This window comes from Helianthus annuus, chromosome 12 (genome assembly GCF_002127325.2).
Source record: "Helianthus annuus cultivar XRQ/B chromosome 12, HanXRQr2.0-SUNRISE, whole genome shotgun sequence".
NCBI classification, from domain to species: Eukaryota; Viridiplantae; Streptophyta; class Magnoliopsida; order Asterales; family Asteraceae; genus Helianthus; species Helianthus annuus.
Genome location: NC_035444.2, coordinates 95,097,273 through 95,113,431, shown reverse-complemented (window position 1 = coordinate 95,113,431; position 16,159 = coordinate 95,097,273). Strand labels below are relative to the sequence as shown.

Sequence of the window (16,159 nt, the reverse complement as noted above, 5' to 3'; positions counted from 1 at the left end):
AAAATAACTTGGAGTTTTGTAAAACAGTTTGATAAAAAGAGAATGACTCACATTGCAGATTTTAGGAGCAGAGTTTAAGCCTACTGTATAGCCCTGATTAACCTAATTTAAATAACAATGCACACACAAACGGGTTAGTAACTAATTCAGCAGTTACGTCAATTCACGAGATTTAAACCCTCACAACGATCAATAAGTGAAATACTTAATCAATTCAATGGATTCACAACGAATGACAGAGCATAGTCCGAATTCGAACAGCACTCAAACATTCAAGTCGAAATCACAATGAATAATAAAGTATAAGCTCTATTTGAGCAGCACTTAAACAATCGTTGGATAGTTACAATCGATCGGACGTTGAATCGTAATAGCGATCGAGTTATTACCCTGATTGCGGCAGCACTTCGTGAATCGTGTGTGTTTAATTGTACTGTAACAGCCTTAATTCGACGTACATAGAGTATTTTCACGTCGTTTTCAATTCCTATTTCAAGTCCCAAGGTCGGCTATTTATAGTGATTTTTGGGACTCGCTTACGGACCGTAAGCCGTTTCCTTTGCGGTCCGTAAGCTAAGCAGTCTAATTATAGGCTGCCTAGGCTCGGGACTAGCTTGCATGATTCAATAATTTTGGCCAATCAGAACATAGCAACGTATTATTTAGATAAATATTCAACTAGGGTTTTGCCCCCTTGAGTTTTAGGGGCCCTGATCCTGATTCCGATTATTCTGAAAATTTTAGGGTTAGTGCAGAATTACTTGGGTGTCTCAATTTGGGTTTCCTTATTATCTAATTATTATCCTAATTATTGATTTTTGTGAGAGTTGTTACATCCTCCCCACCTTAAGAGAAATTTCGTCCTCGAGATTTACTGAAATAGATGAGGGTATTTTCGCTTCATTTCGGATTCCAGTTCCCAAGTGTATTCTGGTCCTTTCCTGGATTCCCATTTGACTTTCACCAGTACTAGTCGCTTGTGTTTGAGAAACTTGATCTTCCGGTCTTCTATTTGTATGGTTTTCTCTATGAATTTCAACTTTTCATTTACCTCTATATCTTGAAGAGGTACTACCAGGGATTCATCTGATAGACATTTCTTGAGATTGGATACATGAAACACATCATGTACTCCAGCTAATTCCTCTGGTAGTTGTAAACGATAAGCTACTGGTCCTATTCGTTGGATCACTGGGAATGGTCCAACATATCTTGGACTCAATTTACCTTTCTTACCAAATCGTACCACTCCTTTCCAAGGAGAAACTTTTAAAAGTACTTTGTCTCCTATCTGAAATTCTAGTGGCTTGCGGCGATTGTCTGCATAGCTCTTCTGACAATCTCTAGTTGTCTTCAATCTTTCCTTGATTTGTGTTATCTTGTCAGTAGTTTCTTGTACGATTTTTGGACCTGATAATTGACTTTCCCCTATTTCTGCCCAACAAACGGGAGTTCTGCACTTGCGTCCATACAGTGCTTCAAATGGAGCAGCTTCGATGCTCGAATGATAACTATCGTTATAGGAGAATTCAATTAATGGTAAATGGTTATCCCAATTACCACCAAAGTCAATTACACATGCTCGGAGCATGTCTTCCAAGGTTTGTATCGTCCTTTCACTTTGTCCGTCCGTTTGAGGATGATATGCAGTACTTAAATTGAGTCAGGTTCCCATTGCCTCCTGGAAACTTGTCCAGAAATGGGAAGTGAAACGACTATCTCTATCCGATACAATAGAGAGTGGGACTCCATGTAAGGATACTACTTCGTCTACGTACAACTTGGCTAACCTTTCCATGCTAAAGGTTTCCTTCATTGGTAGAAAATGAGCTGATTTGGTTAATCGATCCACAATTACCCAACTAGCATCATTACCTTTTCTGGTTTTGGGTAACTTAGTAACAAAGTCCATTGTTATGAGTTCCCATTTTCATACAGGCATTTCTAATTGTTGAAGTAGTCCTGAAGGTTTCTGGTGTTCTGCCTTAACTTGCGAACAAGTAAGACACTTGGTTACATATTCAGCTATGTCCTTTTTCATTCCTATCCACCAGAAGTTATTTCTTAAATCTTGGTACATCTTATTGTTTCCTGGATGTACGGTATACCTAGATTTATGAGCTTCTTCTAAAATTTTATTTCTTAATTCTCCCTGCTTAGGTACCCAAATTCGTTTCTTGTGGAATCTCCAAATTCCATCTTTTCCTTGTTCTAGTTCTTTTAGGTAACCTTTTATTCCTTCGGCATCATCCTTGATTGCCGTTTCCTGAATGTTCTTCAATTGTTCCATTAAATCTAATTGTAGATTTAACCTAAGAGCACAGACTCGCTTTTGTTTTTCATGATACTTACGACTTAAGGCATCTGCGACTACGTTTGCCTTTCCTTCGTGATATTGAATATCACAGTCGTAATCGCTTAGGATTTCCATCCACCTTCTTTGCCTCATATTTAACTCTTTTTGCCCAAATATATACCTTAAACTTTTATGATCTGTATAGATAGTAAACTTACTTCCATACAGATAATGTCTCCAAATCTTAAGGGCAAAAATTATGGCTCCTAACTCTAGGTCATGAGTTGTATAATTTTCTTCATGCTTTTTCAACTGCCTAGAGGCGTACGCAATTACCTTCTTGTGTTGCATTAACACGCATCTGTATCCTAATTTTGAAGCATCACAGTAGACTTCAAAGTCTTCTGTTCCTTCAGGTAAAGCTAAAATTGGAGCATTAGTCAATTTGTGCTTTAGAATCTTAAAAGCTTCTTCTTGTCTGGGTCCCCATTCGAACTTAACTGCCTTACAGGTTAGCTTAGTCAAAGGTACAGCTATCTTAGAGAAATCCTTAATAAATCGTCTATAGTATCCAGCTAATCCTAGAAAACTTCTAACTTCCATAGCCGTTCGTGGGACCTTCCATTTGGTGATTGCTTCTATTTTAGCAGGATCTACGTGAATTCCTTCGTGATTCACCATATGACCTAAAAATTGTACTTCCTGCAGCCAGAATTCACACTTCGAGAATTTGGCATAAAGCTTTTCCTTTCTTAACAAGGTTAAGAGTGCATGCAGGTGCTCACAATGTTCTTCCTGACTTTTGGAATAAATGAGTATATCGTCAATGAACACGATTACAAATTTATCCAAGTATGGTTTACAGATCCTATTCATCATGTCCATAAATGCGGCTGGAGCATTTGTTAATCCGAAGGGCATGACTGTAAACTCATAATGACCATATCTAGTTCTGAAAGCAGTTTTAGGTATGTCCTCTTCTTGCACTTTCAGCTGGTGATATCCGGATCTTAAGTCTATCTTAGAGAAATACCTAGCTCCTTGCAATTGATCAAAAAGGTCATCAATCCTAGGTAGTGGGTATCTATTCTTAATTGTAACCTTATTCAATTCCCTATAATCGATACACATTCTCATTGATCCGTCTTTCTTTTTCACAAACAACACTGGTGCACCCCAAAGGGATGAACTAGGTTGTATAAATCTTTTGCTTAGTAATTCATCTAATTGCTTTTTCAATTCTAGCATTTCGGTAGGTGCTAATCGATAAGGTGCCTTAGCTATTGGTGTAGTGCCTGGAATTAGATGAATTCTAAACTCTACTTCCCTATCCGGTGGTAACCCAGGTAATTCTTCTGGAAAGACATCTGGATATTCTGAAACTATAGGGATGTCCTGAAGTTCCTTACTTTTAGTGTTAATGATTACCGAAATCATATACACCATTTATTGTTTCCTTGAATAACTAGCCAATTTCATCACTGAAATGAATTTCAATGGTTTCCGAGGTTTATCTCCTGTAATTAAAATTACTTCTTCTGTGGGGGTACGAATTTCTACGGAATTCTTATCACACAGGATTCGAGCATGGTTGGCGACTAACCAATCCATTCCTAATACTACATCAAATCCGGCTAGATTCATAGGTAATAGGTTTGCAGAAAATTTATGGCCTAACAATTCTATCTTTCCTTCTTGCAATACCTTGTCTATGTTGACAGAATTTCCATCTGCCGTTTCAACTGTAAAAATCTGCCTAAGGGTAGTTAGGGGTAAGTTAAGAGCTTGGCAGAATGAAGTATTGATAAAACTTTGGTTTGCACCAGAGTCAAATAATACTTTTGCATAGACGTTATGCACTAAGAACGTACCCGCTATCACATCTGGAATAAGTTCGGCTTCTTGAGTGGTCAGCTGGAATGCTCGAGCATTTTTCTTGGTTGTTCCGTCGGCCGTCTTAGCTTTACTGTCTGCTGGTTTGGCTAACTTAGGACATTCAGATTGGAAATGTCCCGTTTCTCTGCAGTTATAACAAACCCTGGTCTTTTTCCTACAATCCTCTTCACGATGCCCTCTTGCCTTGCAAAAGTTGCAAATTATATTGCATTGCCCATAGTGTTTCTTGTTGCAATTTCTGCAGATCGGAGATGATGAGGATTGCCCTGTTCCTCTTCTTTTGAAGCGGTTATTATTACCCATACGAAATCCTTGGGTAATCTTTTGAGCCAATTCTTTCTTTCGATCTTCTTCTCTTGTGCGCACCAGTTCATCGGTTAAGGTATTAGCTAATTCTACAGCATCGTCGATAGTGCGTGGTCTCGCAGCTTTAACGATGTTACGGATTTCTCTGATTAATCCCAAAATATAACGGGATATGAGTAACGGTTCTGGCGAAGCCAGGGTAGGTACCACTCTCGCATATTCGAAGAATGTCGAAGTGTATCCTCGACAATCTACGCCTATCATACGATGACTCAGGAACTTGTTTGTCATTTGTTCCTTTTCGTATTCGAGACAGAATTTTCTTTCTACCAGACTCTTAAATTCTTCCCAATTCATCGCATAGGCCACCCTTCTTCCTTTTGCTTGCAATACAGTGTTCCACCACTCTAACGCCCCTTCTTTGAACAAGTTCGACGCATACATAACTTGATCTTCTTCGGCACATTTACTTATTGCAATTACTGCTTCGGTTTTCTCTAACCAACGTAGTACTGCAGTTGCTCCTTCGTTACCTGCAAATTCTGCGGGTTTGCAAGCAAGAAATTCCTTGTAAGTGCAACCAAGCGTTGCAGCTTTCATTTTCTTAGGGAGTGGGGCCTGTCGTGGATTATTATTGTCATGATTGCCGCCTCCATTTACACTATGACTAAAATTATCTTCTTGGGTACATTTACTAGGAATGATTTGTTGCGGTTCAACAGATTTCTGAGCAGCAGCCATGATTTCAGGAATAGCATTAGCTATCCCTTGAGTGATGATATTTTCAATATCTTGTCTAGTCATGTATTGGTTTTCCTGATTTTGCTCAGATTGATTCTCTTCATTAACTGGTTCATTACTAGCGTTTTCCATCTGATAATTGGTATAAGTGTAATTTATTAGTGTCGAATAATTGCTAGTTAAATATAATAAAGCAATTACACATAAACACATAAATCCTCACAACACATATCTATAACCAAAATTGTCGATTTTCTCGACTTCTATTTTGTTTGATAGATTATATAGGCGTCAATACACACTATCTTTCTTACAATGTTTTATTTCCCATTTTACAGCGTTAGATTTCACTATTACTATTATTATACAAATAGACTTTCCAACCCTACTATTCTTTGATCCACTGGCAGTTCAGTAGTGACGCTCCCTCTCGTCATATTTCCAAGAAATTTGTTCCCCTATTTCTCGGATCCTATTCCCTGTACCTATCAGTTCTTCACCAAACTGATGAAGTTCGGCCAAGTTTTCATAACTCATTGATGGGTTGGGGATAGGTTCTGGATCAAATTGAGGAAGTAAAGTAAAGGGACTATTGATCATATTTTGGAATTGCCAGTCATTGGTCCACCATTCCTCCATTTGGCCTAACGGTCGTGTGTGGACTAGTGGGTCTGGAATAACTGGTTCTAGGTTTATTGGGAATTGGGCTGTGACAGGGTAAGAGAAGAGATTATTGTTGACAGGTTCTATGACATCACAATTGGCCAGTAGACGGTCTATTTCGTCCTGGAATGTGATCTCCTCCGGTTGTTTAGAGCTTTCTCCGATCTCTATTCCCTTTTTGTTTTAGGTCTCTTCCTATTTCTATTTTTGCTTGTTTGGAACTTTCTCCGGTTTCTATTTCTTTCCCTTTGCTTACAGGATTTTCTATTTTAGGGAGTCTCCTAGTTGTGGGTTTCCTCCTGCGTACCTTTCTCCATCCTACATACCTTCTCCTCTTTTTAGGTTTTGATTTTTCCAGCGGTGGAGCTTGGAATTCCAGAGGTTCCTCTATGTCAGCAACGTAACCAGTGAAGTTGTGGGAGACTTCAATTGGCACGGGATAGAGGTTGAGGTTCTGAAACGCCTCGGATAGCTCACTCATGCTGTGTAGCATATATGCAAAATGCACAAAAATGCTAAGTTAAAACTTTGGAACAAAGTTTAACAAATAAACATTTTTATTGCACACTAATTTGTACAACAGAACAGCAAACAAAACATACTCGAATTTATTTATTTACTGGGAAGGACTTATTACTAGACTTAGAGTTTAAAGATTTGCATTTTCTGCTACGGTAGCGAGCAGATACAGATTTGCCCATTTTTCATCTAGGTTATTTTCCCCTGGTGGATTATTGTCAATTTCCTGAATTTCCGGATTAAATCTCACTTTCTTGACTTTCTTTTTCTCTTGCCCCTTTTTAATAATCAAATTCCTTTTCTCTGGGGTAAGAGGATTTTCATAATTTGCCCTACGGACAAAGATTCCTTCTTCTATATCTGTGGGATATTTGGAAGAAGAAATTCCCTTTTCTTTAGGTGTACTATCTAATTTGCGGTAGATAGCAGAAATCTTTTGTTTACCCATACTGTAATTTTAATAATTAATCAGTTAACAAGCATATATTCACAGAATGGGAATTAGAAATTCCTAAGTATTTTTCAATTACTTCAATAGGCTTAAAATAGTGAGCTTAATCAGTAAGCTTAAAACAGTGGCTCTGATACCACCTTTTCCTGTCAGGGCCCCCGACCCGGTTTGACCCGTTTCAGGAGCCGCGGGACAGGAATCCCGTGGTGTTTAATTTAGGCGACAGCGGAAGTCTTTTTTTAAAACAGGATCTTTCGATAATTTAAACTGCCCGTTTCATAATTTAGGGATAAATTCCCGTAATTTACAATAATGTGATTTCCCAGGGAAATCTTTTATTTTCAAAACATGTTTCTTTTATTTATTTACACTGAGCCACTTTTCTAAGCTGGGAGTGCTTCACGACACTTTTCTTTGTTCACAACAGATCACCTGAAACATGTTTGAAAAAGGTTTTGTCAGCGGGGAAATGCTGAGTGAATCATTCAGTTTACTAAAACGACACATTTGTTATAATTTACAGTATTAAGGGGAATTACAATGTTTCTGATATCAAACCAACTACCCACAGTATTTGTCACTCGACCATCCATTGGCTAGCCCATTTGTCCAATGGTGTCTGTGACTGTGGTCAGATCACCCCTTGGCTACCCGTTTGTCCAAGTGTGACGGGAAATAAGTAATGTATACAAAACCCCACATACCGGCTGTAACTTGGTGATTACATAGACTTAATCCCTGTAATTATAACTTTGAAAATAACTTGGAGTTTTATAAAACAGTTTGATAAAAAGAGAATGACTCACATTGCAGATTTTAGGAGCAGAGTTTAAGCCTACTGTATAGCCCTGATTAACCTAATTTAAATAACAATGCACACACAAACGGGTTAGTAACTAATTCAGCAGTTACGTCAATTCACGAGATTTAAACCCTCACAACGATCAATAAGTGAAATACTTAATCAATTCAATGGATTCACAACGAATAACAGAGCATAGTCCGAATTCGAACAGCACTCAAACATTCAAGTCGAAATCACAATGAATAATAAAGTATAAGCTCTATTTGAGCAGCACTTAAACAATCGTTGGATAGTTACAATCGATCGGACGTTGAATCGTAATAGCGATCGAGTTATTACCCTGATTGTGGCAGCACTTCGTGAATCGTGTGTGTTTAATTGTACTGTAACAGCCTTAATTCGACGTACACAGAGTATTTTCATGTCGTTTTCAATTCCTCTTTCAAGTCCCAAGGTCGGCTATTTATAGTGATTTTTGGGACTCGCTTACGGACCGTAAGCCATTTCCTTTGCGGTCCATAAGCTAAGCAGTCTAATTATAGGCTGCCTAGGCTCGGGACTAGCTTGCATGATTCAATAATTTTGGCCAATCAGAATATAGCAACGTATTATCTAGATAAATATTCAACTAGGGTTTTGCCCCTTTGAGTTTTAGGGGCCCTGATCTTGATTCCGATTATTCTGAAAATTTTAGGGTTAGTGCAGAATTACTTGGGTGTCTCAATTTGGGTTTCCTTATTATCTAATTATTATCCTAATTATTGATTTTTGTGAGAGTTGTTACATCTACTTTCCTACACACTATACTAGTGTAACTCTTGGTTTCCGGCTCATTCTGTGTTTCAATACCATGTCTGTCTACGTACTGAACTCCGTCAACATTTTTCTGATTTATCTGATAAGTGTGCTACCTTTGTTTCGTGCATCATTTGAATCAATAGAGTTTGCATGCAATAACGATATGACATTTTGCAATATATGATGCACATGTATGTATGATAACAATAATCAAAAAGCAATTCAAGTCATTAATTGTAAATCAGCAGTCATTAAGTCATAATTATTGTCTAATCATTGTACGGATACATGCAAATTTGACTATTGTCACAATTGTCATCTCTTTAGCTTTTGGCAAATTACGATTTACCCCAGTAAAAAATTACAAATTTGCCCTCAGTTCAAAATTACAGAATTACCATCGTTTTAGTTTTTTTTAACAAAACTATAGAGATGTTTTGATTTAATTGGTTGACTCGATTTATTTTTTTATTCATGTCAATGAGTTGCCTAACACTCGCTCATTAGTCCTAACAAATTACAATCTTGCTCCGAGCTCGAAATTACGGTTTTACCATGATTTTAGTTTTTTTTTCTAGCAAAACTATGGTAGTGTTTTTTAATTGGTTGAGAAATATTCGGCCTATCGCCCCGCAACACAGGCGGGGCATCAACTAGTTATCTATATAACATACGGCTAATGGAGCAGGCTCAAGTGTGGGATTAAGCTGGCGAGTGAAATTGGACGAGATTGAAGCAGTGGGCCCAAGTATGGGATTGGGCCAGCACCATGTTTCTTCAATTCTGGAACAGGTCTTCTCTCTCTAGGAGATTGTTATGTTGATTTGATTGATTTTGGGCTACCTTTGGTTATCTATTTATTATGTGGGCTAATTTTGGAGTATTGCAAAGTACTGGTTTATTTGATTGAGCAGGCTGGGAGTATGGGTTTTAGAGCTTGGGCTTGGAGTGCTCTTTTTGGGCGTCATGCTCGTGGGCTTCTTACACACTCCTATGGGCTTTATGGTTGCACCATTATGTAGAGGTGTACAAAAAACCCATACTCGGAATTGGACCCGAAAAAAACCTGGTAAGGTGCTCATTCCTAAGGTCATATCTTGATAGATTACGCCTTAATTATTTAATTGTTGCTCTATTACCAAAGGGCTTGTAGGCTAGAGTTAGTAAGGTGTGTTGGAAAGGTTCTCATTCCTATGTGGTTGAAGGTTCAAGTCCCATGGTGGTGTGGTGGATATAGGTATAGATTTAGAAGTAGAATTAGATGGTGAGTGACTTGGTCATATAAAGAAAAAATTTGTTATTTGAGATAAAGGTATACCATTGATTTGTATTGTTGTGTAGGTTTATCATACGTCTTCTATGTTGGTGGTTATTTGGTGTGCAATCTACTTATGAGTTTGGAAATTTCCTACTATGGCATGTAACATGCTACTTACCTACTTGTAAGGAAATTGAATGATGCGGCCCAATCTGATGATGTAGTCCAGCTGAACGATGAAGCCCAGCTAGTTCCTAATCCAGCTGCAATGGGCCGACCCAAAAGAATGATTAAGAAGCCCAGCCGTTTTGATGATTATGAAATGTGATGGTCAAGAAGAAGTCAGCAACCAACTTCCTTTTTATTAGTTTTTTATTTTCTGCATGTTTCTTAATTATGCCATGATCTCTTACGTGAATCATGGGGTAGTGGTAGAAGTTAATTCCTGAATTTTAGTTGTTTCCTTGTTAAATTAGTTTGCTTATTCTTAATGAAAAATATGAGAAAATTGTTCCAAAATCGTTCCTTTTCTTCTCCTTGATTCTGTGAGTCTGACCCACTTACGGGTAACATCATTTGGTGCTTTCATCGACGTATTCATGCCTCCTCGGAAAGACGGTTCCGCCATAGATGATCCCATAGCTTCCATGATCGAACGACTGGACCGAGTCCTTCTCAACCATGAGGCCACCACCGCTCAAAATACCACTCAGTTCGAATCCCTGCAACAAAACCTCAACACCCTTGTTTCCACCCTCACCGAAACCCTCAAATCACTCCCAAAAACAGTCGAACCCGACAAACCTGCAGTCACCTTCGCCGGACCTTCCCACAAAAACCCGCGACCACCAAAACTTGTTCTTCCGACCTTCGACGGTACCACGAATCCGCTGGACTGGATTTTTCAAGCGGATAATTTTTTCAGTTATCATTCCATCCCACAGGAAGAGCGAATCCAACTTGCTAGCTTTTATTTCACCGGAGAAGCAATCAGTTGGTATAAACACCTCCAGAACAATAACTCACTGGGTACTTGGGCAACTTTCACTAGAGCTCTTGAATTACGCTTTGGTCCGTCTGACTATGAAAACCACCAGGCAACGTTGTTTAAATTGCGCCAAACCACATCCGTTCAAGCCTACCAAGCTGAGTTCGAACGCCTCAGCAACTTCGTAACCAATCTACCAACCGAGGCTCTCATGAATTGCTTTATTTCTGGGTTGAAACCTCATATCAAATCAGAAATCGCCGTTCATAAACCCACTATTCTCCATCAAACCTTTGGCCTGGCTCGAACCATTGAAGATAAACTTGATGTGACACCCATATACACGCCCACTTATACCCCACGACAATCAACAATTAATTCTACACCACCTCTTAAAATTAACCCTTCCTCCACTTCAATATCCAAACCACCCCTACTACCACCACCCACGAAACCTAACATACAAAACACCACTCAACCCCTACCCATGACCAAATTGTCACCCGAAGCTCTTCAAAAATGGAGAGCCGAGGGCTTGTGCTTTCGCTGTCCCGAACGCTACTACCCGGGACATAAATGCAATCCCCCGTAATTTTTGTTGATCGCGGATAATGACGAAGCCATTGATATGCCAGCACCAGACTCTCTGCTCACACCAGAAACCATTAATACCACCCATAACACTACTGAGTTTTTGGCACTCTCCGTTGCCGCCTATTTTGGCCTTTCATCTCCCCGCACCCTCCGACTTATTGGCTTCATCGAAAATCAACAGGTCACAATCTTGGTCGACTCTGGTAGTACCCACAACATCCTTCAACCATGTATTGCGTCACTCCTACGCCTACCGACAACACCCATTAAACCCTTCTCGGTCATGGTGGGTAATGGTGAACATCTCCAATGCAATGGTTTCTTACCTCAGGTGCCGGTCACGTTAAATAAACATGTGTTTCACACTCCTTGTTATGTCTTACCCATTGAAGGTGCTGACTTGGTTTTGGGTATGGAATGGCTCGCATCTCTCGGACCCGTTATGGCCGATTTCTCTATACCTTCTCTTACCTTCAACAAAGATGGCCAACAGTGTATTCTACAAGGTGACTCCTTTAACTCTTTGGTCTCCCCTAGTTCCTTATCATCCTTAATGCGTCACACATCTGTTGCATCCCTCCACACGATGGTTTTTCAACACCAGCCTGGTACCCCACCTTCCATAACACCACTGACACACCCCAACCCAACCATCCAACACTTACTACATACATATAGCCAATTGTTCGATACCCCTCACGGATTACCGCCTCCCAGACCACATGACCACTTCATTCCCACTCTACCCAACGCCAAACCAGTAAATGTTCGTCCATACCGCTACCCCCACTACCAGAAACAAGTGATGACTGAATTAATCACGGAGATGTTACGCGAGGGAATCATCCAACCGAGCCACAGCCCTTACTCATCTCCCGTCCTTTTGGTCCAGAAAAAGGATGGGTCCTGGCGCTTTTGTGTCGATTATAGAGCCTTCAACGCCATTACAATCCGCGATCGCTTTCCCATTCCAACCGTTGACGAATTACTAGATGAATTACATGGTGCAACGATCTTCTCTAAGATCGACTTACGAGCAGGTTACCATCAAATACGGGTGGCACCTTGTGATGTCGGTAAAACGGCGTTTCGGACCATTGACGGGCATTACGAATTTTCGGTAATGCCATTCGGCCTCACGAATGCCCCGTCAACCTTTCAATCAGCTATGAATGATCTCTTCCGTCCAGTTTACGACGTTTTATCTTAGTTTTTTTCGATGACATTCTCGTTTATAGCCCATCAGTTGAGACACATTACCAACACCTTCAATTTGTCATGAACACACTCATACTCCACCATTATCATGCAAAAGAATCCAAATGTATTTTTGGAGCCAAAGAATTACCATTTTTGGGACACATCATTTCAGCAGATGGTGTACGGGCCGAGCCAGAGAAAATACACGCCATTCAAAACTGGCCAACACCATCATCCATGACTACCTTACGCGCATTCTTGGGCCTTACGGGTTACTACCGTAGGTTCGTCAAAGATTATGCTCGAATAGCCGCTCCACTCACTGATATCCTCAAGCTACCTAAGTTTACATGGTCAAGTCAAGCTGAACACTCTCTGCAACAACTCAAACATGCCATGGTTAACCTTATTACCTTAGCCTTACCTAATTTTTCACAACCCTTTGACATTATTACCGACGCCTCGGGCTTGGCTATCAGAGCGGTGCTTGCCCAAAACGACCGACCCATCGGGTTCTTTAGCAAGAAGTTATGTCCGAGAATGCAAACTCAGTCCACCTATACCCGAGAGCTTTACGCCATCACCGAAGCAGTTAAAAAGTGGAGGCAATACTTGCTGGGACGTAAATCCCGTATATTTACGGACCACCACAGTCTCAAACACCTTCTCACCCAGACCATTCAAACACCGGAGCAACACAAATGGAATATCGAAACTCATGGGTTACGAATTTGAGGTGCATTTTAAACCGGGCAAGGATAACTGAGTCGCTGACGCGTTGAGCCGGCTTGATGAAACCACCTTCTTGGCTGTTTCGACACCAAAAGCATTATAGTTGGATGTTGTCCGACGTTACTATACCGACACGGAAGATGGTAAAAAATTAATGTCGACGGTGCATGACGATCCGGCTGCGTTCCCACATCACAGAGTTAAAGATGGTGTTCTCCTTCTTCATGGTAAACTTTACATACCCAAACTCACTGAATTACGTAATTATTTGCTTGAAGAATTTCACTCAACTCCATTGGGGGGGCATTCGGGTATTAAAGCTACAACACAACAGTTATCACAAATTTTTGCATGGTCTAATCTTAAGAAAGATGTGGCAGCCTTCATCCAACATTGTGTGACTTGTCAAACTACCAAACCACAAAACCACAAACCGTATGGATTATTACAGCCATTGCCGATTCCATCTAACACTTGGGAGGACATTTCAATGGACTTCATAACTCAATTACCTCTTTCCCAAGGTAAATCGGCCATTTGGGTTATTGTCGATCGCCTCACCAAGGCAGCTCATTTCATTGCTTTGGCACCAAATTTTACCGCAGCATCATTGGCGACAATTTTTTTACGAGAGTTTTACAAACTTCATGGTCTGCCAAAATCAATTGTGTCCGACCGGGACCCTTTGTTTCTTAGTCGATTCTGGAAACAATTGTTCCAGCAACTCGGTACCAAGCTCCACCATTCAAGTGCATATCATCCACAAAGCGACGGTCAATCTGAAGTAGTGAACAGGTGCCTCGAGAGCTATCTACGTGCATATGTGCATAATGAACCAAAGAAATGGTTTCAATACTTATACCTTGCAGAATTTTGGTATAACACCTCACACCATTCAACCATTAAGATGACTCCGTTCCGTGCCGTGTACGGCCGAGAAGCCACTGCTATTCATGGCGACATAATTGCTACCACCAAGACAGCCTCCATTGAATCATCATTGGAAGAACATCAAAGGTTACTCAACATGCTTAAAGAATCTCTGAGCCACGCAAAAGAGGTGATGACGTCACAAGCAAACAAGCACCGAATCGACAAGGAATTTCAAGTCAATGGTTATGTGTATCTCAAACTTCAGAAGTATCGGCAGATTTCCGTTGACAACTAAAAGAACCACAAGCTTTCGAAACGTTACTTTGGTCCATACCGTATCATCGAACGGATTGGATCGGTGGCTTACAAATTAGAGTTGCCAATTAATGCTAAAATTCATCCGGTGTTCCACGTATCGCTATTGAAGCCTAGTTCCAGTTCCCAACCATCAGATGAAGTACCGGATTCCAACGTCACCATTGAAGAAGTGAATACTGAACAACCAGAGCACATTGTCAATTTTCGAGTCAACGAGCATGGCGCGGAACAGCTACTGGTTAAATGGATTGATCGCGATTTAGCTGAAGCAACATGTGAGGATATGGATGAGTTTACTCTGCAGTTTCCAAGCTTTCAAGTCAACCTCGAGGACGAGGTATCTTTTCGGGACCAGGGCATTGATGCGGCCCAATCTGATGATGTAGTCCAGCTGAATGATGAAGCCCAGCTAGTTCCTAATCCAGCTGCAATGGGCCGACCCAAAAGAATGATTAAGAAGCCCAACCGTTTTGATGATTATGAAATGTGATGGTCAAGAAGAAGTCAGCAACCAACTTCCTTTTTATTAGTTTTTTATTTTCTGCATGTTTCTTAATTATGCCATGATCTCTTACGTGAATCATGGGGTAGTGGTAGAAGTTAATTCCTGAATTTTAGTTGTTTCCTTGTTAAATTAGTTTGCTTATTCTTAATGAAAAATATGAGAAAATTGTTCCAAAATCGTTCCTTTTCTTCTCCTTGATTCTGTGAGTCTGACCCACTTACGGGTAACATCATTGAATCTATTTTTCTTGTAAAGATAGTCTCTTTATTTGTGGAAGACAATATGATATATTTACTTAACATAGCACAATTAGTGAAAATACATACATAAACATAAAAGGATTCAAACTGGTATAGCCCAGTTGGTCAGGGGATTTTCCACTAAGTGGTTTCCTCCTTTGGAGGTCTTAGATTCGATAACTACTAAATGAAAATTATGTAAATATGGGAGAGCACCTTTGGAAGGGATTCGAACTTGGAGTGAGTGGTTCAAACAACATATGCTGGCCCTTTGGAGTAAGCTGGAAATCCAGTTAATCTGTCGTTCAAAAAAAATTCAAACTGGTGTCTTTATTAGTTGCCTAAGCCTGGGTTTTTTTATGCAGCTCCATGGCTTGTTCATCCATCAATGTGAGATTTGTTTAACTTATTTCATCATTTTTAAGTTTCATATCAAACTTGCTACTTTTAACATAGATATCTCATTCATCTAAGCTTCAACTTGGACAAGTCTTAGCTTGTTGCGAAACTCTCAACAAGGATAAAGCAAACTTATAAACAATTACTTAAATAACTTATATATAAATACAATTATTTGTGTACAAGGTAAGTTAAACACGTATATCAACTAATTTTCCCAACTATCCTCACATGGAAGGAGATCTATCAAAATCACACAAGAGTCCGGATGAAACCTCAATAATTCAATATTTATGTTGGTCTGATGTTTGTGTAGATGGCAATATTTGTTCATCCTAATGGTTGTGTGTGCTAGGTCATCATGATCGGTCCAACTCCTAATGGTTGTGTGTCCTAGGTGATCATGCACACTAGATGTTTTTTTGCGGTAGCTCATAGGAATGCCCTCACCCCACCCTTAAAAAAAGTCATTTGAAGACACCCACTTTTCCATAAATCATAAAAAAGTTATAAGCTTCACATCATATTTTTTTTTAGTATTAAACCAATATCATTTCATATAAAAACTTTAAGGACAA

At 39.8% G+C, this 16,159-nt stretch overlaps 1 protein-coding gene across 1 annotated transcript; it reads left to right on the top strand.

Moving 5' to 3' along the window:
• Positions 1-11,349: 11,349 nt before the first annotated feature.
• Positions 11,350-12,525, top strand: LOC110888826. Its single transcript, XM_022136329.1, has one exon. It carries the CDS (start codon positions 11,350-11,352, stop codon positions 12,523-12,525), a length of 1,176 nt encoding a protein of 391 aa, XP_021992021.1.
• Positions 12,526-16,159: the final 3,634 nt, after the last annotated feature.

Bases quoted from the DNA above. Each gene is read 5' to 3' on its own strand.
- LOC110888826 (XM_022136329.1), top strand. From the start codon at position 11,350: ATGCCAGCACCAGACTCTCTGCTCACACCAGAAACCATTAATACCACC.